At 48.1% G+C, this 24,470-nt stretch overlaps 10 protein-coding genes and 1 non-coding gene across 11 annotated transcripts; 5 read left to right on the top strand and 6 right to left on the bottom strand.

Annotated features, from left to right (window-relative positions):
• Nucleotides 1-188: 188 nt before the first annotated feature.
• EV420DRAFT_467657 (uncharacterized protein) lies at nucleotides 189-2,199 on the top strand. The gene is made up of 8 exons (XM_060482247.1): nucleotides 189-527; nucleotides 592-667; nucleotides 730-833; nucleotides 890-1,097; nucleotides 1,153-1,227; nucleotides 1,284-1,451; nucleotides 1,502-1,700; nucleotides 1,758-2,199. The coding sequence occupies exons 1-8, from the start codon at nucleotides 496-498 to the stop codon at nucleotides 1,907-1,909; spliced, it is 1,014 nt and encodes a 337-aa protein (XP_060338732.1). The 5' UTR covers nucleotides 189-495; the 3' UTR covers nucleotides 1,910-2,199.
• A 559-nt stretch (nucleotides 2,200-2,758) lies between these two features.
• EV420DRAFT_1259601 (cyclase/dehydrase) lies at nucleotides 2,759-3,248 on the bottom strand (the record flags this gene model as incomplete). Its single annotated transcript, XM_060466964.1, has 2 exons — nucleotides 2,759-2,989; nucleotides 3,042-3,248. Coding segments are annotated over 2 exons (438 nt in total), but the record flags the coding sequence as incomplete, so codon positions are not given.
• A 6,355-nt stretch (nucleotides 3,249-9,603) lies between these two features.
• On the bottom strand, nucleotides 9,604-9,734 carry EV420DRAFT_t38. Its single transcript has one exon. It is a non-coding gene; the product is annotated as a tRNA-Leu (tRNA).
• Nucleotides 9,735-9,885: 151 nt separating this feature from the next.
• Nucleotides 9,886-11,352, bottom strand: EV420DRAFT_1325449 (glycoside hydrolase family 105 protein; the record flags this gene model as incomplete). The annotated part of the gene is made up of 7 exons (XM_060468741.1): nucleotides 9,886-10,461; nucleotides 10,506-10,549; nucleotides 10,599-10,876; nucleotides 10,927-11,030; nucleotides 11,078-11,093; nucleotides 11,144-11,272; nucleotides 11,323-11,352. 7 exons carry the CDS (start codon nucleotides 11,350-11,352, stop codon nucleotides 9,953-9,955), a joined length of 1,110 nt encoding a protein of 369 aa, XP_060338730.1. The 3' UTR covers nucleotides 9,886-9,952.
• A 240-nt stretch (nucleotides 11,353-11,592) lies between these two features.
• Nucleotides 11,593-14,311, top strand: EV420DRAFT_467377 (major facilitator superfamily domain-containing protein). Its single transcript, XM_060482246.1, has 21 exons — nucleotides 11,593-11,706; nucleotides 11,757-11,878; nucleotides 11,936-11,957; nucleotides 12,010-12,031; nucleotides 12,085-12,167; nucleotides 12,217-12,229; nucleotides 12,278-12,346; nucleotides 12,397-12,519; nucleotides 12,567-12,720; nucleotides 12,773-12,928; nucleotides 12,982-12,994; nucleotides 13,048-13,157; nucleotides 13,211-13,253; nucleotides 13,303-13,379; nucleotides 13,437-13,528; nucleotides 13,578-13,644; nucleotides 13,698-13,735; nucleotides 13,790-13,824; nucleotides 13,875-14,047; nucleotides 14,101-14,161; nucleotides 14,215-14,311. Exons 1-21 carry the CDS (start codon nucleotides 11,625-11,627, stop codon nucleotides 14,229-14,231), a joined length of 1,572 nt encoding a protein of 523 aa, XP_060338729.1. The 5' UTR covers nucleotides 11,593-11,624; the 3' UTR covers nucleotides 14,232-14,311.
• An 87-nt stretch (nucleotides 14,312-14,398) lies between these two features.
• Nucleotides 14,399-17,427, bottom strand: EV420DRAFT_1626278 (uncharacterized protein). The gene is made up of 9 exons (XM_060476004.1): nucleotides 17,091-17,427; nucleotides 16,888-17,042; nucleotides 16,712-16,837; nucleotides 16,441-16,662; nucleotides 15,943-16,393; nucleotides 15,563-15,888; nucleotides 14,776-15,511; nucleotides 14,575-14,717; nucleotides 14,399-14,524 (listed from the first exon to the last, which is right to left on the bottom strand). The coding sequence occupies exons 1-9, from the start codon at nucleotides 17,379-17,381 to the stop codon at nucleotides 14,431-14,433; spliced, it is 2,544 nt and encodes an 847-aa protein (XP_060338728.1). The 5' UTR covers nucleotides 17,382-17,427; the 3' UTR covers nucleotides 14,399-14,430.
• Nucleotides 17,428-17,472: 45 nt separating this feature from the next.
• EV420DRAFT_1325442 (20S proteasome subunit) lies at nucleotides 17,473-18,641 on the top strand. Its single transcript, XM_060468740.1, has 7 exons — nucleotides 17,473-17,577; nucleotides 17,628-17,662; nucleotides 17,718-17,841; nucleotides 17,894-17,995; nucleotides 18,051-18,194; nucleotides 18,248-18,360; nucleotides 18,410-18,641. The coding sequence occupies exons 1-7, from the start codon at nucleotides 17,509-17,511 to the stop codon at nucleotides 18,564-18,566; spliced, it is 744 nt and encodes a 247-aa protein (XP_060338727.1). The 5' UTR covers nucleotides 17,473-17,508; the 3' UTR covers nucleotides 18,567-18,641.
• On the bottom strand, nucleotides 18,642-19,732 carry EV420DRAFT_1743288 (SAC3/GANP/Nin1/mts3/eIF-3 p25 family-domain-containing protein). Its single transcript, XM_060480070.1, has 6 exons — nucleotides 19,612-19,732; nucleotides 19,488-19,557; nucleotides 19,335-19,437; nucleotides 19,014-19,286; nucleotides 18,850-18,961; nucleotides 18,642-18,799 (listed from the first exon to the last, which is right to left on the bottom strand). Exons 1-6 carry the CDS (start codon nucleotides 19,711-19,713, stop codon nucleotides 18,665-18,667), a joined length of 795 nt encoding a protein of 264 aa, XP_060338726.1. The 5' UTR covers nucleotides 19,714-19,732; the 3' UTR covers nucleotides 18,642-18,664.
• A 59-nt stretch (nucleotides 19,733-19,791) lies between these two features.
• Nucleotides 19,792-20,863, top strand: EV420DRAFT_1504526 (nucleophile aminohydrolase). The gene is made up of 6 exons (XM_060471250.1): nucleotides 19,792-19,868; nucleotides 19,920-19,997; nucleotides 20,046-20,167; nucleotides 20,218-20,402; nucleotides 20,453-20,542; nucleotides 20,596-20,863. The coding sequence occupies exons 1-6, from the start codon at nucleotides 19,818-19,820 to the stop codon at nucleotides 20,790-20,792; spliced, it is 723 nt and encodes a 240-aa protein (XP_060338725.1). The 5' UTR covers nucleotides 19,792-19,817; the 3' UTR covers nucleotides 20,793-20,863.
• On the bottom strand, nucleotides 20,835-22,434 carry EV420DRAFT_1743286 (uncharacterized protein; the record flags this gene model as incomplete). Its single annotated transcript, XM_060480069.1, has 4 exons — nucleotides 21,996-22,434; nucleotides 21,878-21,937; nucleotides 21,653-21,826; nucleotides 20,835-21,601 (listed from the first exon to the last, which is right to left on the bottom strand). Exons 1-4 carry the CDS (start codon nucleotides 22,318-22,320, stop codon nucleotides 20,835-20,837), a joined length of 1,326 nt encoding a protein of 441 aa, XP_060338724.1. The 5' UTR covers nucleotides 22,321-22,434.
• A 2-nt stretch (nucleotides 22,435-22,436) lies between these two features.
• On the top strand, nucleotides 22,437-24,149 carry EV420DRAFT_1626274 (uncharacterized protein; the record flags this gene model as incomplete). Its single annotated transcript, XM_060476003.1, has 7 exons — nucleotides 22,437-22,655; nucleotides 22,717-23,077; nucleotides 23,128-23,311; nucleotides 23,365-23,413; nucleotides 23,439-23,535; nucleotides 23,592-24,034; nucleotides 24,069-24,149. Exons 1-7 carry the CDS (start codon nucleotides 22,500-22,502, stop codon nucleotides 24,147-24,149), a joined length of 1,371 nt encoding a protein of 456 aa, XP_060338723.1. The 5' UTR covers nucleotides 22,437-22,499.
• Between the last annotated feature and the right edge of the window lie 321 nt (nucleotides 24,150-24,470).

Below are 24,470 nucleotides of genomic sequence, written 5' to 3'. Positions count from 1 at the left end.
AAAGTGTTTGGCAACGGACGGCAACGAGGCGAGGTGAGGACACTGCTTTTTTGACCCCCGATCACTCTTCCCTAGGACCCTCAATAGAAATTCGAATTCATTATTATTATACTCATTCAGTGCTCCCCACCCCTCTCCGTCCTGAATTTCTTTTAGCTCATCCTACACTATTTTGGTAGCTTGTATACAGGCTGATTCAGTAGGGAAATCGCGTTGTAGATCCCGTTTAAGCCTCGAAAATCGCGTACTGGACCCCGTAGAGTCCTACACGCGCCTGTGCGGGGCCCGTGTAACTTGCGCCGTTCGCCTGCGTCTCATGTCTTCGATTCGAACAATGGCAAGTGGGAATGAAGTCGCTTTCTCTCGCTTGTCGTTTGTCATTTTCCCAGCATGTTGTACACGTATTTTCTGTTCCGGTGGTCGGCAATCTTGAACCGGAGCCTAATGCCACATAAAAGCGCCTTCCCTGGTTACTAGCACCCGCGAGGCAGTACCATGTCCGAGCCCCCTTCTGTAGTTATATATCGGTCAGTTTCTTACAGCGTCCTGATATTTCGGTACTGAAAATCGACCGCTTCTTCTTCGGAACAGTTATGATGCTTCTCCCTTCTCAGTGAAGGTTGACAACGTCTTGTTACTCAAAAACATACCTCATCATAAAGTCAATGTCAGTATGTCACCACCTCACAAATTCCATATATTTATGATCCGCCCTCAATGAATCATTAGGTCGCCTCATTGTTGCCGCGACCTGAGATCACGGAGCTGCTTGGTCTGGGATACAGGCGCATCCCCGTGTTGGCCATCGGAAACGACGTCTACTGTGACACTAGGTTTTTCATTTCACCTTGCCTATATGTCGTTCCTCTGTCCTCAACCCGCCCTTCAGTTTGATCTGCTCCGTTCTAGAACGAAAATTCCCCACTACCACAGGCCATGGCACCCTATTTCCTCCGCGAAAGCAGGGAGGCAGTCTAGACACGACTCTTATCAAGATATACACCAAGCACTATGTCGACAGCATAGTGTTTTCCCTTGCGGTTCCTCTCCTTCCATGGGAGAAGTTCCCAGAAGCATTCATTAAGGATCGATCATCTGTATAATGCTCTCAATTATCTCTGTCATTGCATTTGGTTCTTATTCCTACATTAGATGCTGGGTCCCATATCCGTCCCTGTCCTGGCGGCTACGCGCGGGAGGTACCTAAGTCTTCTATCTGCGCACCTGGTAGGTCCTATTATCCAAGCGCACTGGCATAGCGCTCAATCTTATCTCTATTCCAGGCCTTGACTGAGGAACAGCTCCACGATGGAAGAGAGTGGTTATTCGATACTACTTCTCCTAGTCTTGCCGATATCTCCCTCCATGTCGTCTATTCTTGGGTCAAGTCCTTCCGGACGCCCGAAACTCAGACCCTCTTCGACGAACAGAAGTTTCCATATGTTATAAAGGTCCGCGGCACTCACTTTGATAACGCTCTATATATAACGCAAAATGCTAGTGGCTTTCAAGAATGACCAACCACCTCGATACTCTTCGAACGCGGTTCGATGTGCCCAGACTCCAGGGGGAAGAAGCTGCAAGTTCAATATCAGCTTCCTTCCACGAACCTTATGATACTGTCGGCTTTGATGCTGCGGATGGGGCTCGTCTCGGATTTCAGCCCGGTGACCTCATCTCCATCGCTCCAGATGATACTGGTCGGTAGCCCCCCAGTTGTTCATCGTGTCTATCTATCTGATTGCTCGATACTGCAGCGAGAAAATATCCGACTGTTGGGCAATTGGTGGGCTTAAACTCGGAGGAGTTTGTGATCGAAACTAAAGGAAAATTTGGTATCATTCGGTGTCATTTCCCTAGAATCGGGTACACCGCTTCTCGGCCTAAGGGTACCCAAAGTAAACTGTAAGCCGGTGTCAGTATCACGCAAAGTCTACCACCCTGTACTTGTACTACTGTGTCTAACCTGCATCTGTACTAACACGCCCACGTGATGTCGTTGGTTTCAAATTTGGTCCCGTTTACACAGGAAGGAAGCTGTGAAAGTTAAGGAGGAGGATACCATCGGCCCCTTACCATGCACAAGTACTGCGCCGTACAACACCTCAGCGTACTCAATCAGCAACCGATGCAACAGTGAACCGTCGTGAAGAAAATGCGCCCCTCTCGGGTTATCCGGAGGCTGCAGCCACGAGGAAACGAAAAGAAGTACAATCGTTCACGATGTACTTAACAGACCTTCAATACTGTAAACTAACAATATATTAGTCAATACCGCCAGAAGATGATGATATTCTCAACTTTCGAACCGCAAACCCTTCTCCTAACGAGATGGTCACATAAACAATTCCATTCTGAATCCTCGTTTTCTAAAACGGGTTGAACAGCGGGCCAATATATGTAGGTGACATGCCGTTTACCGCGGACACTAGACCATATATAATTATCAGCGTCTTGGGGTCACGTAGTTGGAGCTTCCGTTATAGCTGATGCTCATAGATAGAAAAAACTTGCACGAGAGACTGCCTCGGGTACAGTGCTTGGCGGGACTGGTAGACAGTTTCAAAATAAGATCATTATCATACAGGAACCCCTGGGACTCTATTAGCAGAAAACTTCCTCTGCAACGGAACTTAAAAGGCAGTTCCAAACGACAAGGCGTGATCTCTAGGCAGCGAGGCAGTGAAGAGGAGTACCGTGACGGTCTAGTTTCTGGTTAAGCAGGTATCCTCAAGTTGGAACAATCGAGCGCCCGTACCTAGACACGGCCACGACCGCACACCTCCTCGCACCTCTTTTCAAACGCCGCTACCATCCCTCCCGACACTTTATCAAAGAACGTCGAAGACAGCGACGCATAAAACGGATTCACGAAATCAAACGCCAGATCGAGGGAAACCAGCGTATTGTGTTCCTTTTCACCAGTCGGTTGGAACCGCCATATGGTCTGTAGCGACTTGAACATGGGCGTTGAGGACGAAGCAACAGCCTACTCGCTTCAGCATTGCAGATAGACGAAGAAACGATTGGATTGAACATACCTCCACCGATGAAAAAGGCGTACAAGTCACTTTGCTGACGTAGCTCTCCTGGAAAGCCATGAAGCCGACAGTCAGTTCTGCGTCCATTATCGTAGACCCGTCACGAGTAGCTTTGTGCAAAATACGCGAGCCGGTGCAATAAGGGATGAATTGGGGGTAGGAAGACACGTCCGATACTATGGCGTATAGCTCGCTCCTCTTGTATCTACACCAGCAAAGTCAGAGCTGAGCGAGAATGAGAAGAATACTGGCCTCACGGAAATATTTTTTGTTCATGGTATGTCTGTTCTCCGGATGGAGGGAAACTGGGTAAGCTGAAGAGGGTTCTATGATATGTAGGCCTTCTGGGTAACAGGCGAGAAATGGTCCGGAACAAGTTCATCAACCGTGTTTTGCCGCCGGCTTTTCTTTTGTAGTGCAAAAAAATGCTTTTGTGGTTCTACTAAATTGTAGTTTAAGAGACGCTATATACGAGTAAATACGACCACTCGGAAAGATATACAGTAGGCTCCAGTAAACAATTTTCCTAGTACTCCATTTGCTGCGTCTCGGGGCAGTCCCTCGAAATCTGATTGAGAATGTTGGCAACACTTCCACGCCGACCAAGTTAGAAAACACATACATGTCCTGTCTGTTGACACTTGTAACATTTGATAGTTCTCATGCGATCCGTTTCCACGGGGGCATTGGAGCAATCCCGGGAAATGTGACCTGTTTCACCGCATCTCTGAAGAGTGGAGGGAAAAAATGTCAGAGAAAGAACAGGACAAGCAGGAGAGATTAGTCGCACAAAACACGTTGATTGAGGGCATTCAGCTGGCAACGTTGTCAGCCTTGAGGAAAAGGGAGTAAGGGCAGAATAAAACATACATTTTACATGTCCCTCTTCACCACAGCTGAAACACCGTTTGACAGAGACCTTCCGAGGAGCATCGCAGTCAGAGGAAACGTGACCAGGTTGCCCACAGTTATAGCATGTGCGCTCCTTGGTGCATTCATTGGCCCTGTGTCCAGCTAGCAAAATTGTTAGAAAGGACCCTTGTATGTTAACTAGCGAGAAAACTCACCTTCACCGCACCTGTAGCAAGTAGTAGGACGGGTCCTCCGGAACTGCTCTAATGAACGAGTAGTGTGGTGCAAAAACCGCGACGCGATGCCGCCTCTTCAGAGAAAAGTCGAAAAAAAGATCAAAAGTCAAAGAGTGTGCCGCACGAAAAATTCTTCTGTTCAGGCTTGAGCGGCAGGTTGAACATGCGGCATGATGAGAGGCCTGCTCTTTTGGGCAGCCATGGACAAGGCGGAGGAAATCATCGACATGTTGCTGGTTGCGATTGAAGGAAAATAACGCGGCACCTTGCGGCAAATTTTCTTGAGATCGCGCTCTGAAAATATTTTGAATTCCGATGACTGAAAATACAGCTTTCAATTACACTTCGTTCGGCGTAAAGCTCTACTCGAAATAATAAAGATGCCCAACAAGATATAACGCTATTATGGAGCAATGATACATATAAAGAAGCGAGGTCCACAGTATGCATCATGAAATTTCGAAAAGCGATACCACAGCCTCCTAAGCAACAAATGTCTCGGTCTCGGGACAGTCTCTGGCAATCTATAAAATGATTGAACATCACACGGCGGCGGTAGTGATCCGGGAACACTTACGTGACCTTCCTGTTGGCACTTGTAACAGGTCTTGTTCTTGTTCGCAATAGCAGCGGTCTCACCAAGCGTACCGGGGGTTGCAAGGCAGTCCCTGCAGAAGGAGGTGAGACGGTGAAAGAAGAGCGAGAAGGTACATACCTAGCCATATGGTTGGGACCTCCACACCTATAGCATTTTACAGGTGGCAACGTAGCAGTATTGAGGGCCCTTCCGGGAGGAGGAGCCCGAGAAGCAAAGCCTCCCATTCCGGAGGCTCCGTTGGGACAGGCACGAGCAATGTGACCGAAACGGCCGCAGTTCTGGATAGAAAATTAGTGACGACTTGGATCAGAAAAATGGACGGCAACGTACGTAGCATTTCTGATTGCTACCTTGCTGCTGGATCCTCAAACTCGGACACTCCGCTGGTACGGACGTCAGACTTGGTCCCCTAAGGTAGACGAGTGCGGGACAGACCTTGAATATGACCGACACCGCCGCAAGAGTAGCACTGTTTCGCAGAAACAGTACGAGGAGAAGGACAGGCAGATGATTCGTGACCAGGCTGGCGGCAATTGTAGCACAGGCGTTGCTCCGAGGAACAGTTCTCGGCAATATGACCGACTTTGCGAAAATTCAATATATGGGCCGTGGCGAATGCTTGCCAGACTCACGATTACCGCACTTGAAGCAACCCTTCCTGGAATACTGGAACGCCATACTCGAAATCCGGACTTCTTCTGAACTGGAGAGGGGTAGATAACGCAAAAATTTAGCGACAAAAAAAGACTCGAATGCAAGAATACGGACCTCACTTCACCCACAGCCAGCTATCCGCTTACGACTCTGCCTCCTACTAGTGAAGACGATGTAGAGTGGATGGAAGAGATGTAACGAGTGATGACTGAGCTCCCGGAAGGATCTGATCGAATTTGGCTTAGTTTGGCTCGCGCTTTAACTTTTCACTGCTAAGCTTAACTGTGATATCTTAACGAGCGTCTACTTGGATCTTGAGCTGACCTGGAATTTCTGGCCTTTTTATTTCCGTCGAATCTGAGCCACCACCATGGCTCGCAGTGCCGCTGGGATTAGTCGGATCAGCTGAGCTGCTGCTCGCCGTTATCTCAAATCAATCACCTCCATTCCCTTGACTGGATTTGGCATTCTGGACCTGACTCTCTAGCTTATAAGCGACCGTTTCTCCTCGCTTCGACCTTGGGTTTGTTCCACCCCCACTTTCGGCCAGCTCCTTTCAAACTGTGTAGCCCCGCGAGACTGGTTTGTCGAGGTCTGTCGCCCTTTTCTTCTACCTTGCTTCGTCGCTCACTCGTTGCTAGACCTCACAAAGCCTCCCAGCGTTAAGGCGACCTTCGCGCGTTAGCGTCCATCGCGCTTCTTGTTTGGATGAGGAGCGGCGTCCTTCGAGGTCTGTTGTTTCTCTCTCTCTCTTATTACACGTTGTCTGAACCGTCAATGCAGATGTTTCATCTCTTACGACGTCCTCTACCATCCTGGCAAAAGGCGAAGTAACGAACGAGCAAAGAATGGTTCAACGTATGGGAGGGGAGTTCACTATATCAGGCGCTCCGAATGTGTCTTTCTCACAGAGGCTATTATGCATATATGATATGTTTACATGATCTATCTTTCTGCTTTCTGGTGGACAGTACTGCCTTCAGCGTTTGGTGTCCAAATTGCTGCCTAGTTCCAGCCTGCTATGTGTCATATCGCGCCTGATGAGACTGCGGCGCCATGTTCCAATTGATACGCGCCTAGTGACACAACCTTCCGCGTGTTTCTCCTTTTCCCGTCACTCTGACATGTGGGCGACAATGGAAATAATGTTATTATAACTGAAAGTCGACGCGTACGATCGAAAAAGTTAAGCCTTTTTGGGTATCGCGTTTGCTGCGAGGACAGCCCCGTCTATTGGTTACCAGGGACGCGACCCAGGCGGCCGTCTCATCGATCGAGTCCTTTAGGCTGTTGTCTGGAAAGTTTTGGCCCCAAACGACACAAAAGGCAGCTCGTTTTTTGGGGTACTCACTCTCGATTCCAAAGCGCGTTCTCGATGTTATTAGAGTTATCGTATCCAATGGATTCGCTGATTTGAATGGCATTCCGGTGTGTCCCAGGTTGCGCATCCACATGAGCGAGCTAAATCCAGGCAGTATTTTGCTTATGTATGTTCAGATTTGACGCCAACATATGCCAGTAGGCTAACTAGCCCCAGATGGACTGACTTTACACGCCGCAAATAGCGTCATTCTGCCAAGAAGAATCCCCCACTTCAACTCCGTGTGTAAGAGTAAATGTATGTGGACATCCTCCCTCAAAGTGCAACATGGCGCTGACTTCTGCCCTAGACTACCAGCGGAATGACCCGACTGCTGTATCAAGTCATAGGATAAGGCAAGGTGACCAGAGCTTCGAGATGAGATGAAATTCGCGTAGGGACCATTTCTTTATAGCCACCACAAGTTTCCTGCCGCTAACTTGTACCCTAGACCGCACTCGACCCAAACAACATTACCATGAGCCCTTGTGGGGGCCGGAAAAAAGCCAGTGTCATATGCACCTTCGGCAATTCATGCGCAACGCCACCTACTTCCTATCGCCCGATATCGCTGTCGGTAGTTTGTTTACGCATTCGAATGGTCCCATGGACTGGGAGAGTGAGAAAAAGTCCCCTCGGAAGGGTATAATCAGAAGCTGGCTACTTCGACTCCACCGTACGGGCGTCCGTGGTGGAGCATCAAACGGTGCGCGAAGTCTTGATCGTTATCTACGACCACACATGTCATGGATGCGCGGATGATAGAACGTTCGACACCTAAAGCAGAGAAGGTGGATGACAACTCATGTGAACCACCAGGAGGTCGCGCTGTAATCAGTCTTCGCCATTCGATTCGGCTACACTTTGGAAACCGAGAAAAGGCGAATGCATTACGCCGTCTTTCAACTCCGCGTCATTCCATCGGGACGAACGGTGTCGGAGTGTAATCAAAGGCAGAAGACGGAAGGGTTTAACGGTCAATATATTCACCAAAAAGGTAACAACAGTCTTGCCGATCTCATTTGGAAGATTTCTCATAGAATGCAGTATGGGACGTAGCCAAACCTTACATTGGAAACGGTGGTCGGGGCCGCCGATCGACGAGATCATTAACCGGGTCCCAAGCTAGTGAGATCTCGCAATCCTCGACACGTCCCTCATAGTGCTTGACAGATGGAGAATATTCGCGCTCTCTCTCTAGTGGCAGTGCCATCCCTGATCTGCGTCCAGAATAGAGGACGAGGACGCGTAAATAACGCGACCTCTCAGCTGAGTTGATGGCCATGCCCAGAGACCCCAAATATCCAACGCTGTATAGGTGCCGACTCAACTGACAACCCTGGGTGCAATAACTCAGTCCTAGGTGAACAACGCGGGTACACACCTGGTTGCCGTATCGCACGGGATGTCCTTTAAAATTATACTTACCCTGAAGATAGGCAATAGAGAGTTCTTTCCAAGTGTTATGCCGCCGCTATATGGATTGGATTGCCTTAGGGCCGGTTCGAGTCTATCATTAGCTTGGACGCTTGCTTGGCTTTTGATAAGTGTGCAAAACTCTAATCTTGCGTGCTCAGTGCCCACCGGCATAGTTCTCCAATGACAGTCCACCTTTCGACAACTATATTATTGCACGGATGTACAGGGTCTAAATATGAATCGATGGCAGACCCGTTTCTTCTGAAGTACATGCCACGTAAACCAACGACCCATCACCTTGAAAAGGGTTGAAACCGATGTTCTGAGTCTTGATTTCCAAGTTCTTGAGGTTGGAACATAACAGTGATCACCAAAGTGACTGAACACAGTAAACACTGAAATCGACTAAATAGTATATGTCAAAACAGCAGGGTTGTGCACAAAACCCTAGGTTTTGATACACCGGTGTTTAAGACCGGTAAGTTACGGGTACTTACCTCCCCTCGCTGAAGATAATCTGGAGCCAGGACGGGTTATGAACAGCCAGACCACTGTCATACTCAATCCTATGGCATTACATTCCGTGTACAAAGTACAGCATAGCCTTTGGTATTCTTCGGTGAATCACATTCCATGAGAGAGAGAAATGCACAAACGGCGACAAAGATTCTGATTTCTGAAAGAGAATCTGTAATTGTCGTTCATGTGATTTTTACACGGTGTGACGGTGAGGTGAGGGTTAGGAGGGTTATTTATTCTGGTTATCATGTCACTGAGAATGAAACCAACCAGAGTCTGTACTGCACATGGCAACGCTACGGGACCGAACACTCTCTGGGCCAAACTGCAGCGTAGCCCCCGCAGGATCTAGCCTCTCAGAACTAGCTTCAGAGGTGTGATTCACTATAGTGAACTACTTTCTACGAAATTTATCCGTCTCCAGTCGGTGACGTATAGTACTAAGGTCAGTATAGAGAGGACATACGGCCATGGCCAAGCGCAGAACCAACTCAATTAGCCCAATCAGGGCGCAAAAACACCACAAAGTCCGTTACTCTACTCCACAACAGACGTCGAATCACCGGGAGAAAACAGAGGAATGAGCGGAGGGAATGGAAAAAGAGGGAAGGAAGTTGCCTGAGGACCTATACCTCCACCGCGTCTTAGTAGTTAGTGTACTTGTTGCGGTTAACGAAATGCAGAGTCCAAAAAAAAAAGTATAGAGAGGATCCTTTGCGATTCGTCCAAGTACATTGTAAACATATCTTCGGTGGTATGTCAATATCAGGTGTAGCAGTCCAAGTAGGGTTGTTGCTCTGTTCTTCAATGCCGGGAAAATACGGTAAAACACTGATATCAAGACACCTCCTTCAGTACCCCAGGTGGTAAAAACCGTAACATTTAGGTTTACAAGCCTGGGGCTTCCTTGGAGGGGGAAAAAGCTGACAAGAGTGGGACTTGAACCCACGCCACGATACCGTGATGAGAAACCTCTATTGAGGCAAGATAACCTGGTGGACAAGCCACCTTATAGTTTCTTGAGTCACACGCCTTAACCGCTCGGCCATCTTGCCTTGACTTAAGCAGTGAAGAGCTATATGTTCCCCCCTCCATAAAATTGAAAAATGGAGAGAAAGCGTTCTAAAATGAAGAACTTTTGAGCGAACGGAGTGGAGGTAGAGGCGAAGCCGATCGCAATGATCGTGATCGTGGTCTCTGTGAGTACGTAAGTGATCGTCTTTAACAACTTCCACGTTTCTTTCATCATTGGTTTTCGACAACAGGCAACTACTTATAGGAAAGTTCTAAGGTATTCTGTCATCGCCAAGAGCGCCAGGCTTTGTCCATATGGCATACTCGTGAGTGGTATCTGCTTGTACCCTTCGATATTGTCGAACACAGGAGTTCCAAACGACACCAACTTCAACTCGCCAGCTTCAGTGATGTTATCCAGCACTGCTTGAATCGCCTTCTTCGCAGTATTGATATATCTTTCTTCCTTTGGAATCAGTCTCAACCTGAGGGCCTTCATGATTCCGTACGCGAATCCGGCCGTGCAAGATGCCTCCAAATACGACGTCGGATCGTCAAGAATAGTATGCCAAAGGCCGGTCGTGGGGTCTTGGTACTTCACCAATGAATCGATCTGGGCGACAAGGGAGGAGACCAGGAACATCCGGACACCGTCTGTTTCAGGCAATTGAAGCATCTCGACAAAGTCCGGAATGGCCACTGTTACCCAGCAGTTTCCCCTGCCCCATCTCGCCCGCCCAAAATGGTGTCGTCCATCAAAGGTCCACCCTATTGATGTAAGTGCAGGCTCGAGTACGGGGCCAAATACCTACCGTGAAACCAGAGTCCAGTTTGCACGTCTTGCAGGTACTTGATACTATAAACGGTGGGTAAACGCACCACCTTTTGTTATTATACAGACTTACTGTAGCAGGAACTGGCGCTTAGCCTCTTCAACATAGGCAGGTCGACCCAGTACAAGACCGATCTTCGCCAAAGGCAAGACGGACATCATCAGTGTATCGTCCCAGAGTTGCTGGTAGTTGTCAACAAGATACGTGATATGCTGTAGACCGCCGTCTTCTGTTCTGGGCATCTCGTACATCACCCATTCTGCCCAAGAGTCCAGGTGAGCAAGGTAACTGGCGTACTTCCCTTCATGAAGATACGCGGCGGTCAACAATGGAGACATGGTATTAACATTCTGTTCCAGAGCTCAGCCAAACGTCGCGTCTCGAAAACACGATCACATACTTTGGTAGTTCCAATTTCGAAGCGGTCTTTAAACCATGCTAGGGAAATATCCAGGGCCTCCTGATCACCGGTGATCTCGTGAAATTTCCAAAGTCCGTAAAGTCCTGTTTTGCGCTTAGGTGTTTCGTCACTGATATCGGAAATCACTCACCAACGCCATGTGTCCACTATAGAATACGAAGTCAGAAGTTGGTCCCTTTAATGGCGATGATCTCACCTCCCAATCGTTCCATCCTTTCGTATCGATGACCCTTCCATCTTCCAAGGTCATGAGGAACTCTCCGGTCTCATCTTTGATGTTCACCAAGCAGTTGATGAGATTGTGGATATGCTTCAGGGCCTGAACCTGCACAATGAATGAGGAAAATACCCGGCTGCGGTGGTATGGCGCTTTACCTTTCGAGGGTTGATATTTCTAGCTGACATAGTGATGAAAAGGAGCGTTCTGGCCGCGAATCTCGCTTTAAAGTGTGTAAGGGATGAAGAGCGGACCGCGGACCGCCAGCCGGGGACATGTGGGGAAATAACGAGGTACAGCTGCGGGGCCCCGGACCAACGATCAAATTCTAGTAGGTCGCGTACTACTGCTAGGCCAGGGGCGATCATATCACAGGACTCTTCCGATCCCCTTTCATGGACCCATATAAAAGTTTGCCTGATGCTTCTCAGAGGGTCCGAAGTTCTACCTTCTCATCATCATGTCGGGTGTGACCAAAGACTTGCAGGAACATGTTGAGGATGTCGAGAAGGACTCCTACCGCACTGGTTCTCCTACCTCTGGTCATTACTCCCTCTTGTCAGTTCGTTACTAGCTAAATACTCTCCACTAGGCATACCGCCAGCCGGAATTGATGCCGAAGTTGCCAACTTTTTCGCCTCGCAAGACACCCCGGTAGTCATCGACGAAGCAACAAACAGACGTCTCAGATGGCTGATTCACAAGCGCGTCTTGGTACGATATTCTACCCCATCCCATTTAATGTTACTCACGCCATTTTCTACACACTAGCTTGTCATGGTTGTCACTTACTGTAAACGTGTTTGCTTCGTTTCGACGCGTCCCGTACTTACATTTCCCCTCAGTCGCACAAACCTTGGATAAAGGGTGAGTATTCAATTTCATTTCACTGTGTAAGTGCCATGTAACACCCTCCATAGAACAATCAACTTCGCTTCGATCATGGGCATTCGGACAGATACCCACCTTCACGGCCAACAGTATGCCTGGTTAACTACATGTGGTAAGCATCAACACTCTAGCCATTGGACAGTCTGCTCACTATATTTCAGTTTATATCGCGATGTAAGACTCTATTGTATCGCATCTTGAATATATGTGACATGTACACAGACTTGCTTGGGAATTTCCAACCAATCGACTCATCCAGCGACTCCCCATCGCGAAATATCTTTCGTTCAAGTATGGGTGCTTATCTCTCGTGTCGTAAAAGAAGCTTACTCCGCTGACAGTATCATGGCCTGGGGTGCTGTTCTGGCCTGCACGGCGGCTTGCAACAACTTTGTCGGATTAGTTATCGTACGAACCCTCTTGGGTATATTTGAATGTGTCTGTCAGCCCGCCTTTGTTTTCCTGTAAGTCAGATCCGTACTTCGAGACGACGCGTTACTCATGTGCGAAGGTCTACGATGTGGTATACTCGAGAAGAGCAAGCCTTGGTCATCGGGTCTTTTTACTCCATGAATGGCTTCCAACAATGCGTCGGCGGTCTCATTGCCTATGGAATCGCCCAGATCACAGACGCCAAGATTAAGAACTGGCAAATACTATTTACCGTAGGCGGCCTCAATTTCCCTCGCTGTCATCGGTCTCTAATCGATCTATCAGCTACTCGGCTGTACCACGTTCGTATGGGGTATCTTCGTCGGATTCTGGCTCCCAGATAGTCCAATGCGGGCCAAGTGCTTTACCCCCGCAGATCGCATTCTTATTGCAGAACGCGTCAGGAAAAATGATACCGGATTGCAAAACAAGGAATTCAAGGTGTGGTCGTTCTTGTCGAACACTATTGTGTTCTGATCAAAGTGCTGCCACAGAAACACCAAGCGAGTACGTTACGCATGTGCATCCACAAAACTTTTCCTCCTGACCTCCATTAACAGTCGAAGGCCTCTTAGATCCAACCATATGGGCAATTACCCTGATCTCCTTTACAAATGCTCTCCCTACTGGCGGTATCGGCGCCTTCTCAAACATCATTTTGACAGCATTTGTGAGCACAACATCTTCTTGTCACCCAGATTGTCGGTATTTAACGGTGAGAAGGGGTTCACAGTTCTGCAGACCTACTTGCTCGCCATTGCGCAGGGTGAGTACGACCTATATTTGCATTTTGTTCCCCACCTAATTGCTTGCAGGTGCCATCATCATGTCCTTCTTATTCAGCGCGGCATATCTTTCGAAAAAATATAACCAAAAGCTTCTGCTAGCTTTCGTAAGTCCCCGTAATCCAATGTTCAGACTGCCTCGTAACGCCTTTGTTTGTCAACAGCTATATACTCTTCCCAACGTTGCTGGCACGATTGTATTCATTTGTGTAGAAACATCTGCAAAGACCAAAGTCGGGCTTCTGATTGCCTTTTAGTATGCCTTTTTTTCTTGGTCCAAGAACTCTACACTGACGATGCCCCAGTTGCACACAAGGTTTCGGCGCCGTTGCAGTCTTAAACCTAGCAGTAATGTCCGGAAATGTCGGCGGAGTATGTGCAAAACAGTGCTCTGCTCAAGACATACGTTGACAATATTCACTTAGCGCTCCAAGCAAGTGATCGCGTCGACGTTAGTGTTTGTGTAAGTGCATTTGTATAATTGGAAAGAATAATTAGATCGGGAAACCTTTTCTAGTGCATGGGCAGTTGGAAACGCCGTGGGACCACAAGGTGTGTTTTACATTGCCAGCACTATATATCTGATGATAACGTGAGTCTAGTTTTTCGTTCCGATGATGGTCCTCGCTACGTGAAAGCATGGATCTCCCATATGGTCATGTACGGACTCCAGATCGCAACCATCTTCTTTCTCAGAGTTCGGCTTATGCGCTTGAATGTCTTGAAACGCCGAGCGCAATCACTGAAAGAGACTCAAGCTAGCGGTGAAGATTCGGTACGCTCGCTCCCATCGAAGTCTAGGATTTATATTGACCATCTACTCTCCAGGATGAGCATCTTGCTCACCGACAGGCCTTTGACGACCTCACTGACCAAGAGAATCCCGATTGTGCGTATCTATTCAAACACTGTCAGGTTGCATGGACTGACTGTCTGAAACAGTCCGTTACGTCTACTAATGCTTCTTCATGACACTGGGTCAGTGGACGACTGTTAAATGTCCGTAATGATATCTGTGTTGTATACAGTATTCTCAGGGCGTCCCTTTACGATTGTAAGCAAGAACGCATATTTTTGCTAAGTAAAATACATTGAGATTATTAACCCGTTGCAAATGAGATGTTACACAGCACGATGAAAGACCGAAAGAAGAGCAGATCAATGTTCTGCATCTGGAGGTTTGGAAAGAGTAATATCGAGTCTTGTTGCGAGTTCGCTGACATCGTGTTCAAGTTGAGCGATCCTCGTTTGCCTGTGGATAGAGTTAGTCGAGGAGTGGGAGACAAGTTCTGTAGCACATACTCGGAGGTGGATCTCTTCCCAAACTCAAACGCTTGAGAAACTCCGAGGATCTGACTGGTTTGAGCATGTTTGGCTTTCCACGCTTGTTCTTTCTCCAACAGTGATTTCAAATCAGGAAGTACACGAGCATACTCTCGCTGTATCTGTGACGTCCAATCATACTAGTCAGCTGGTGAAACCAAGAGTCGAAGCGACACGTACCATTTCCGCCCTAGCTGAGAGGGAAGATCCATCGTATCTTCCTACGCCTGTCACCTCTTGCTTCATTCTTTTCAGCTCTTCAAACCATTTTGTTTCATGTTCACTAAGCTCGGGTGATGCGTTGTCCATCATATGCTGTAGCATACGGTCCAGTCTGGACATCAAGTTCTTGTGGGTTTCCTGGACTGTCTGGATACGAGCTTTGCTAGCATCGAGATCCGGACCCTTCAGTCTTTCCACTAGAGTGTTAAGCTCCGCCGCCTTTTCGCACAACCGCCTGAGTTCAAGCCCCTGTAGTCCTGCCCGTGTTTCTGACAGTCGATGTGCGAGATGAATCTCATGGATTTGATTAGTGAGCTCGGCAACCGTGTTGGCTAAGTAGCGCAAAGTCTCCGGGGTCAACAGTAATTCGCTTCTCGCAGATGGAGGCAATAACAATGTAGGATTTGAAGGAAGCCCCGATGGCCGGGAAAGAATAGCTCCTGGCTGGAATGGCTCGGTCCCAAGCAATGAGACGTACGTAGATGGACCCTCAGCGGGCTTCAGCCATTTGTCCTTCTCCTTCCCCTCATCTCCATCAGCGACTGGCGGTAAGCTTTCGGCTCGTGATCGAGGTGATTCCGATCGTAGAACAAGATTGAATGTTGTGATTCTCATTGCAGATGTCAAAATGAAGATGCTGTAGGTTAGATAGACATTGTCGGGAATGGTAACAGCCACCACTGGATTGGAGCACCTAGGAAAGCCTACATTAGGACGCATTTTTCATGCAAGACTCGCAGCTTACTTTTTCTCTACTGAAAAGGTGGATAGAATGGGTTGCACGTTGGTAACAGTCGACTGCTGCAACGCTTCGGTTAGAGTTGCGTCCACTTCATCATCGTTGGCACGTAGGGCACAAGCAAGACTTTGAAGTACTGACTCAAGGTGCAGAGCGTGGACCCCAAGAGCATGGTATACGTATATGGTATCGTCGTGGATTGGATCGACGACGAATACTGGATGATTACCCTGCAGAAGATCGAGGAGTTGAGGGGATAATGACCGTAGCTTGGAAACTAGCCCAAGATCGATGGTCTCATATACGGCGAGCATAGGTAACCCTCGGCTTGACTACAGTTCGATTTCAGAGGTATGTACGACAGATATAAGGCAAACTGTACGAACCTTATTGCTCCACCGGGCTTCCACCTTTTCGACATCGAGACAAAGATCAACACGCCCATCCTGATATGCAATCATCACGACGCCTAGATGCTCTGTCTCACCTCCGTCTTCCTCTTCATTGTTATCACCGAAGGCAAGATAGGCTATATCTGTCGCATCACCACCATCGCTATGCTCTAGCATCCGTGGCGAAGGTTGCAATAAGAACGGACCCTGGCGCGTGGGCGACGCCTTCATGGTAGTGGGCGGGTGCATGGGGACGGAACGCGAGGTAGCGGGGAACACGCTGCCTGAAGGAAGCTGTTTCACCAAAGCCGATACATATTTTTGCTGATAGTCGTAGATGGTGCTGAGGTTTTTAGACGCGGCAGACGTGCTTCCGCGGGACAGAAGTTCAAGTTTTGCTGAGATGAAGCATTCCAACGAATGGACATATGCAGAAGGTATGGAACTTGGTATTATTAGTTTGATACAGCAAGGAATACGAAAATGACTCACGCGTTTTTTGGCATGTAGGGACATATGGAATATATGTCTCCGGATTTCATGACGGCGTATATTGTTAAAGGACCCCAGTCGGCTTTCCCTTTGCCCAAATCGAAAGAAGCTACTTCGCGATCTGCTGGGTCTTCAGCAAGATATGACCTCCCAGGTTTCTTGTCTGGAACAAAGGACAGTACTTGCAGGGGGTCCTCAGCGTCGACTGAGATGTCATATTCTCTAAGGGAAGCAGGTAAGCAGAGCGCTAGATGTACAGCGGATGACAAACCTAAGCTTTCCGTCGACTGTCATGACCATCAGCGTAGTACCAGCCTCTCCCCAAGGATGCCATTGTATCTTGGCAATAGGCGGCGAAATATCTGATGCATGATGATATTGACCAACTTGGACAGACCTGTAATAGGTATGATATGTCTATTCACATAGTAAAATCTGAAAACACACTTGCAATCCAACTTGTTGGGAACCAGCCTCAAGAATCCAGAGCGTGGAAGTACAATCACCGCGACTTGAGATGCGCCTGCAACAGCAAGGAGTTTTCCGCCCGGATTTAGGGATATATGGTGTATTTCGAACTGCAGGTTGGGTGTATTCAGAGTCTGCAAGAACTGAGCACAAGGATCATTGAACAGACATTGAGAGCATACCTTGTAATGTTTCTCAGTACTGTGGCTGAATTTTCCGTCGCCTAGGTGCGTCATCCTGATTTCCTTTCCTGCAGCAACTATGACATCCGAGTCGCGTAGAACCATGATTTGTCGTCGTCCAGATGGTGTAGGCCCATCTTGACTGGGGCTGTCATTTCTGAACTTTGACAGCGTGGTGGTGGATAATTCCAATGAAGATTCCGGTTGAGCAAGAGGCCCACTGAATTCTTTTGGTAGAGAAAATATTGGGTGGCTATTGAGAGATATCAGAGCGTCCTGATCGTCGGGCATCGCGTTGAGAGAGAACGTGTGGTGTTGGGTGCAACTCGAAAAAGACAGACACCCGATATGGGTCTTTCTTCCCACACGGGTGACGCGTTGGCTTGCGCGTCCTGTAAGGACATCACAATCTACCACCATGACTTCCATTGGCACAGGCTACGATCTCTCAGCAAGTACTTACTCACCCGATGGAAGGATATTTCAGGTAGGCTCTGCAGCATCAGTTGTCTTCAGAACGCTTACGCTGCTGGAAAGGTCGAATACGCAAACAAGGCCGTCGAGAACTCTGGGTATAGCCCACCAGCGTCTACATTACTCTGAAATCTAACAAACCGACTTCAATAGAACGGCGATTGGCCTACGTGTGAAAGGTGGTGTTGTTCTAGCCGTTGAGAAGCTAGTACACTCCAAATTGTTGGTCCCCGGCGCCAACAGGCGGATACAGACGGTGGACAGACATATTGGCATGGTATGTTGACCTTTTCAAATGTCACTTGAATGATAGGAAACCATTGTTGTAGGCCACAGCAGGTCTACTCGCCGATGGTCGCCATCTGGCCAACAGAGCTCGAGACGAATCGTCCAATTACCGTGAACAATTCCGAACACCACCCCCATTAAAGGTAGAAGGATTCAACGCCCTTGACTGATATAGGCTCAACTGCTTCTGTCCTCTAGTCACTCGCAGATCGATTGGGCCAATACGTGCAAGCTTATACCCTGTATTCATCAGTTCGTCCGTTTGGGATCAGCACCATCCTCGGAGCAGTGGACAAGGATGGTCCATCATTATATGTTATTGAACCAAGTGGTGTCTTCTATGTATGCATCTGCTTCTTTCGCCTTCATGACCAGCTTTTCAATATTATTTGTAGGGCTATCATGGCGCTGCAGTAGGCAAGGGCCGTCAACTAGCCAAAACAGAGCTCGAGAAGCTCGACCTGGCATCGATTTCCATGCGTCAAGCGGTGTTGGACGCTGCTCGAATGTACGTGTTCATCCTCTCCCATTCATTCTGGTTTCAACTGGGATTTTAGAATCTATCTGGTTCATGAAGACGCCAAGGAGAAGGAATTTGAATTGGAGATGTCATGGATCGGTGATGAGACGAATGGGCTTCATTTGCCTGTCCCTAAGGATCTGTTTGAAGAGGCGGACAGAAAGGCAAAAGAAGCTCTTGAAACTTTTGAGTAGAAAGCATAGGCTTTTTTGCTGTACTGTGCCGTGTAGTTTGCCAACCATTGACTGCAACGAGAAAAACAAAACAATCAATGCATTTAGAATTGTACCGTCTACACTATTTGCTCTAGTTCCCGCGCGTAGGCCAGTGAAGCTGCAATCAGCTTCTGTCTTGGGATTTCTAGTTGCTCCTCGCCCTTGCGTGCAAACGTAATGGTAGCGCCAGTCAGATCTATCTCCCAGCCCCTCTGTATGAAAGTAAGAAGACGATAACCAGTATAATCCCATTGGACTCAGCTTGTTGCGCAAATGCCAGAAGCTCCGACTGTGATGAAAAGAAGAGGAGAAGAGCAGCGTCCTTCAAGGGAAGACTGTTATATGCGGATTCTTCACAGCTTGCGATCTCATTCCTGTACAACAATAAAGTCAACGAAAGCTCGTTAAGTAGAGAGGATTGCGTACCGGATAGTTCCAATTAAGCTGTCTACAAAGTACTTGTACTCTTCTGCGGGTGCCTCAGCCCTTGCATTCCACACCTTGCTGTAGCTTCCCTCCATTAACCACCGCTCGAGATTTACTGGGTGGCTGATATATGGGTTGTCGCTAATGGCATCTGCAGGAAGTGGAAGGCTTTCGAGAGTGGTGTGGAAATCTGCTATGCGATTCTGAGTGAGAAGACGGATGAGGTTGAGTCCACGGATTGGGAATTCTCGTTTTGACGGTGGCAGGAAAGAGCTGACAGAATGTGAAGAAACGTTCAAGTGAGCAGCCTGCAACACACACCTGTAATCGTTATAAAACGTCTGTAGCTGAGAAAAGTATCGGTCAAAGGAGGGCTCGTCTCGTGATCGTATACTCCAAATTGCGCCGATTTCGAGGATGTCGCCTACATTGGTATCAGCACGGGGCGAGGAGAATAAAGGCAATGGGCCTGACGAGCGATAACTAGGTCTCTAGGGACAGGATCCCCCTGGGGTATAAACAAGCCTGCTTCAATCAATCCAATCTGTAGCCAGCTCATCGTCAGTGCATTTATTGTATTTTTTATTGTTGAACAGACCTTGAGCTGAGAAAGCAAAGCTCCACATCGTTTAAGATCCGACGGTACCGAGTTGAAGGAGCGCTGAAGGTCTTCATACAGAGATACAAGGCTGCTGGACATGGTAGTCGGAGGTCAAATGTCACTGGTCGACGCGTGTGCGACGCGTCAGCGCAACACCTGCCAAATCAGGATTTGTACGTCTCTCCTTCTCTCTCTCAGCAAATATGGACCACATCGACATGCAGCAGCTCAAAGCCGGCGAAGTCAACCTTGGGGTGTGTGTTTTTGGCATTGTAGAGCGCTGTGAGTGCTGATGGTGGCCCTAGACTTCAATCATGGCCGTCCAGTTCGACGGTGGAGTGGTCATCGGCGCAGACAGTCGTACAACCACAGGAAGCTATATTGTACGACAGTATCTATTCCTTTTCGACCAGACACTTATTATTTTTCAGGCCAACCGTGTAACAGATAAGCTCACACACGTCCACGATCGTGTATACTGCTGTCGGTCAGGTTCTGCGGCGGACACACAGGCTATTGCAGATGTTGTGCATTACCACCTTCAAATGCATACGTGCGTGTCACCTTTACTTTCTCCAATTCAGGTTAATGAATGTTGCACAGTCAAACGTCAGGCGCTCCTCCGTCTGTACACACAGCAGCAGCCATCTTCCAGAAGTTGTGCTACGAGAACAAGGACGGACTAAGTGCCGGAATCATCGTTGCTGGATGGGACAAAGAGGTAGGCCCCAGCGTCTATAATATTCCTCTTGGAGGCGGACTGTTCCGCCAGCCTTGGGCTATTGGTGGTATGGCCTTTCACACACCTAGTCCTTCTCTATATAACAAAATCTCGTAGGTTCTGGCTCCACATACGTATACGGTTACTGTGATGCCACGTACCAAGATGGATGGGGCAGAGATGAGACTGTGAATTTTGTCAAGAACAGTAAGTCGACTGATGCATGCTCGGTTCTCCGCCGTTATAATTGTCTATTCCAGCTTTGGCACTGGCTATGTCGCGAGACGGTTCCTCAGGTGGTGTGATACGGATGTGCGTCATCACGGAGGATGGTGTCGAGAGACTATTCGTGCCTGGTGATAAGCTTCCCAAATTCTGGGAAGGCCGAGAGGTTTTGGCTGCTGGAAAGACGATACCTATCGATAGTGGAGTTGTGCCAATGGCTGTAGAAGCATGAGATCAGACAATTACTATTCTTTGTATTCAATTTATTGAATGGCTACTCAAATACACCAACTGAGCGATATTTCTGACGAAGAACCCAGCGACTACTCTCTTCCCAATCCGTCCCTTCTTCAAACATCCTTAGCCGCCAAAGGGCTACAGCAACAGCAGCCGAGTCACCCCTCTTGATGGTTTCTTCGTCAGAGCAGAGAAGAAATGCATGGCTCCCTTTTTGATCACCCTTTGCGTTTGTGATCCCAGTGGAGCTATTTGCTTTAACACGGGCTCGAGCCTGGCGTTCGATATTTAAAACTCGAAGGAGCAAAGCATGCAATAGCGCTCGCTGAGACCGAGCAGGAAACAAAGAGACACCATTGTAGAATGGCACTTGCAGACTAGAAAGCTGCTGTGATAGATCCGAAGTAGTAATCACATCAGAAGATAATGGATATAGAGTTGACAATGGTATATTCGGCCCGTCTTGAACGCTAGGAGGTACTTTCTCTTCCTCTTCTGTCAGAGGCAAAGGCGACATTGAGCCCTCCACTTTTTTCTTCGACTGAGGGTCTCGTTTTAAGGGAGGGACCACCAACAGAGCGACCGCATTTGGATAAGGAATGGTCCCTGTGTTTTTGACGTTTTTGAACTCTTCACGAGTGAGTCTCCGTAGTATTGGCGGTACAGGGCGTCGTTTGGTCCAGTGCACCATCTGTTCTGCTAATAGTTGTAGCTCTTGAAGAATACGAACACGTAGGAGGTGTGATATCTGTTTCACCACAAGTGAATGCAGATGGGGGTTAGTGGTGACGCGTCGAAACATATCTGTATAGCGCCAGATCAATCACGGATAACATATGCAAGCACTTTACTGACTTGGGTCCAAATTATCAAATATGCGTTTCCAGCATAGGACGTATGTTGATCTGCCTGACCTACGCGTAGCAAATTTGGAATGCTCGAGTCCGTCGGGCATGATGATACTCCTGGTCTCGGAGCGGTTAGCTCTCGGAGTAGGTAATTGCAATAATCCCAGACGTATAAGAAAGTCTACGGAACGAGTTGGTTATACCGCCGAGGTCATAAAAATCAGTGTCATACCAGTCGGCAAGTCTTGTTGAGTGATCATGCATCTCCTGGTCGAAGAAGACAGCATTCGTACTGAATGAGAGTTTACTTTAGCGACACCCAGAAAATAAATCGCTCGACGCGTACATACGGTATGGCGATGACCACCACCTTCTTTCCTCTGCCGTCATCTCTCTGGGACGCTCAGTACTTCCCTGCCGAGGCTTGGCGCCTTTCGCGACAAAGACGCGAGGCGGCAAAGTTTTACGTCGGACATGTTTCTGAGAGCTGGTGACTGGATTGTCGGGCGATAGCAGTATGGATTCTGAATACTGCGAAGGATCAAAAGAAGGGCGTGGCGGTACTGACTTGTGCCGTGAAAATTTTCGTTTGCGCTTTACGAAGAACTGCTGGGGTTGCTGCTGCACTGGTTGGTCGGCGAGCTTGGCGATGAGACGTGGCAGGATACGTGGCATGTATACGCGTCGAGTCGTGTGGCGTCGTGGTCGTCGTTCGAGACAAGGTCGGTGACCAATGGTATGGATCCGGTTACGTACCCTTTTCTTCAACGATGTCCACAAGTTGCGGCGTTGGTTCTCCTGACTATGCTTTCCGTTATCTATATCTATTTTCTTAACTGATACAAATCAGCCGCATGACTGGCCTTCTGGCGACTTCTAAAAGCCTATGGCAGAGGTCCTGGCGCTCGAAGCAATCTCCTTATCATTCTGCTATGAACGATCTGGACGAAAAACAGCCCAGTGCCGGACCTGTCACCTTGGCTGTAATTGGATGCGGGCAACGAGGAAAGGTGCGCTTATCCAGTCCGTTGTGTATATATACGTTATCGCTAAACAAAGGTTCACTGGCAGGCATACGCTAAATATGCTCTTCAGTATCCAGATCGCTGCAAAGTGGTTGCTATCGCAGAGCCTCGTTCGGAGACTCAAAAGCACTTTGCTGACTTGCACAGCGTCGATAATACGCTTGTATTCCGCACCTGGAGAGACCTGCATGCTGCCTCCGCGGAAACACTGAGCACTATCGGAAAGCGTCTTGCAGATGCTGTGATTATCGCCGTACAGGACCATATGCATGTAGAGGTCACTGAGGCGTTCACGCAACAAGGATACCATATCTTATGCGAGAAACCCATGGCCACAAACATAGAAGATTGCATTAGAATGGAAACGGCGATCAAAAAGGCTGGGATCATATTTGGAATGGGACACGGTATGTTTAAATTCTAAACCTGTAATGACCAAGGATTCAAATACCTGCAGTGATGCGCTACTCTCCTTATAGCCAGGAAATATCTGAAATCGTCCAGGCTGGGCGTCTGGGTAGACTAATAAACCTCGTTCAAATAGAGCCCGTTGGATATTACCATTTTGCCCATTCTTATGTGCGAGGAAACTGGGCAAAGGAGGCCAACAGTTCGTTCTCTCTCATGACCAAGAGTTGCCAGTACGTCCTTGCCTCCATGCAAACCAGAGACGTACTGAACCATATGATGATAGTGATATTGATATCATCTGCCACTGGCTCTCCCCATCTACCCCGATTCGTGTATCATCATTTGGATCACTACAAGCATTTTAGAAAATCTTCCAAACCCGCTGAAGCCGGCGCTACCACACGCTGTGTTGACTGTTCAATAGAAAAAACGTGTCCGTACAGCGCTAAGAGAAGTAAGGAAGCTTTCTCCTTCGCTCCCACATATGATTGACTTCTTCTCCGACCCAAGTCTATCTGGATCCCGTATCTAAAGGCAACAAAGGATGGCCTGCTGAGACAATCGTCGACGGTATTCCCGATATTGAAAACATAGCAGAGGCTCTGAAATCCGGTCCCTATGGCAAGTGCGTATATGAAAGCGACAATGACGTCTGCGATAACCAAGTTGTCAACTTGGAATTCGACAATGGGAGCACAGCGTCGTTCACCATGGTCGCGTTCACATCTCTGATATGCGACAGACAACTCCGCATGCATTTTACGCACGGAGAGATAGTTGGAGACATGAATAAGTTTACGGTCACTGATTTTCGGACAAGAACGACAACTACGCATGTTCCAAAAGATGAGGGCGGTGGCCATGGCGGCGGAGACCTTGGTTTGATACGGTCTTTCATCAAGGCTGTTCGGGCAGGTGATCAGAAAGTCTTGGGTACAGACATCGCGGAAATCGTGAGGAGCCATCTGACTGTCTTCAGCGGCTGAGACCAGTCGAAAAGAAGGGCGGGTGATTGATTGCGTTGAATATGAAAAGTTAGCTCGAGAACGGGTGGCTGCAAAGGTTTAATAGTTCCGCATCATAGTTCCTTCCATCCATTCATCTACTATAAATTTCTTGGCTCCCAATCTGCATTGTACAACTTTGTAGTACTAATTTACCAACCACCGTTCTGTGTTAACACTGTACAACAACCAAGTTATTTTTATCACTACAAACAACACTTTCACGAATATGACAACAAGCAAATATAAAATGACAGAGATGGGATAAATAGTTACCGATGTAGCTAGTCTGCCCGATAATGAAAGAGCACTGTAAACCTCGTAAATTAGGATGAGGAAATAGATATGAATCCGAACGACACCCTGGCACAAACCACGGGTATAT

Source organism: Desarmillaria tabescens, assembly GCF_030435595.1.
Source record: "Desarmillaria tabescens strain CCBAS 213 chromosome Unknown EV420scaffold_2, whole genome shotgun sequence".
NCBI lineage: Eukaryota > Fungi > Basidiomycota > Agaricomycetes > Agaricales > Physalacriaceae > Desarmillaria > Desarmillaria tabescens.
The sequence above is the reverse complement of the archived record's forward strand: the minus strand, read 5'-3'. Positions and strand labels throughout refer to the sequence as shown.

Bases quoted from the DNA above. Each gene is read 5' to 3' on its own strand.
- EV420DRAFT_1325442 (XM_060468740.1), top strand. From the start codon at position 17,509: ATGACTTCCATTGGCACAGGCTACGATCTCTCAGCAAGTACTTACTCA. The intron at 17,663-17,717 runs GTATAGCCCACC...CGACTTCAATAG, and splicing joins AAGGCCGTCGAGAACTCTGG to AACGGCGATTGGCCTACGTG. The intron at 18,195-18,247 runs GTATGCATCTGC...TATTATTTGTAG, and splicing joins AACCAAGTGGTGTCTTCTAT to GGCTATCATGGCGCTGCAGT.
- EV420DRAFT_1504526 (XM_060471250.1), top strand. From the start codon at position 19,818: ATGGACCACATCGACATGCAGCAGCTCAAAGCCGGCGAAGTCAACCTT. The intron at 19,869-19,919 runs GTGTGTGTTTTT...TGGTGGCCCTAG, and splicing joins CCGGCGAAGTCAACCTTGGG to ACTTCAATCATGGCCGTCCA. The intron at 20,403-20,452 runs GTATGGCCTTTC...AAAATCTCGTAG, and splicing joins CCAGCCTTGGGCTATTGGTG to GTTCTGGCTCCACATACGTA.
- EV420DRAFT_1743288 (XM_060480070.1), bottom strand. From the start codon at position 19,713: ATGTCCAGCAGCCTTGTATCTCTGTATGAAGACCTTCAGCGCTCCTTC. The intron at 19,558-19,611 runs GTCTGTTCAACA...AGCTGGCTACAG, and splicing joins CTTTGCTTTCTCAGCTCAAG to ATTGGATTGATTGAAGCAGG. The intron at 18,962-19,013 runs GTACGCAATCCT...ATTGTTGTACAG, and splicing joins AGCTTAATTGGAACTATCCG to GAATGAGATCGCAAGCTGTG.
- EV420DRAFT_467657 (XM_060482247.1), top strand. From the start codon at position 496: ATGTCCGAGCCCCCTTCTGTAGTTATATATCG. The intron at 834-889 runs GTTTTTCATTTC...CCCGCCCTTCAG, and splicing joins GACGTCTACTGTGACACTAG to TTTGATCTGCTCCGTTCTAG. The intron at 1,701-1,757 runs GTCGGTAGCCCC...TCGATACTGCAG, and splicing joins CATCGCTCCAGATGATACTG to CGAGAAAATATCCGACTGTT.
- EV420DRAFT_1626278 (XM_060476004.1), bottom strand. From the start codon at position 17,381: ATGCCCGACGATCAGGACGCTCTGATATCTCTCAATAGCCACCCAATA. The intron at 17,043-17,090 runs GTATGCTCTCAA...CAGTTCTTGCAG, and splicing joins GTACTGAGAAACATTACAAG to ACTCTGAATACACCCAACCT. The intron at 16,394-16,440 runs GTGAGTCATTTT...AATAATACCAAG, and splicing joins CCCTACATGCCAAAAAACGC to TTCCATACCTTCTGCATATG.
- EV420DRAFT_467377 (XM_060482246.1), top strand. From the start codon at position 11,625: ATGTCGGGTGTGACCAAAGACTTGCAGGAACATGTTGAGGATGTCGAG. The intron at 11,958-12,009 runs GTAAACGTGTTT...ATTTCCCCTCAG, and splicing joins TGTCATGGTTGTCACTTACT to TCGCACAAACCTTGGATAAA. The intron at 13,645-13,697 runs GTATGTGCAAAA...ATATTCACTTAG, and splicing joins TGTCCGGAAATGTCGGCGGA to CGCTCCAAGCAAGTGATCGC.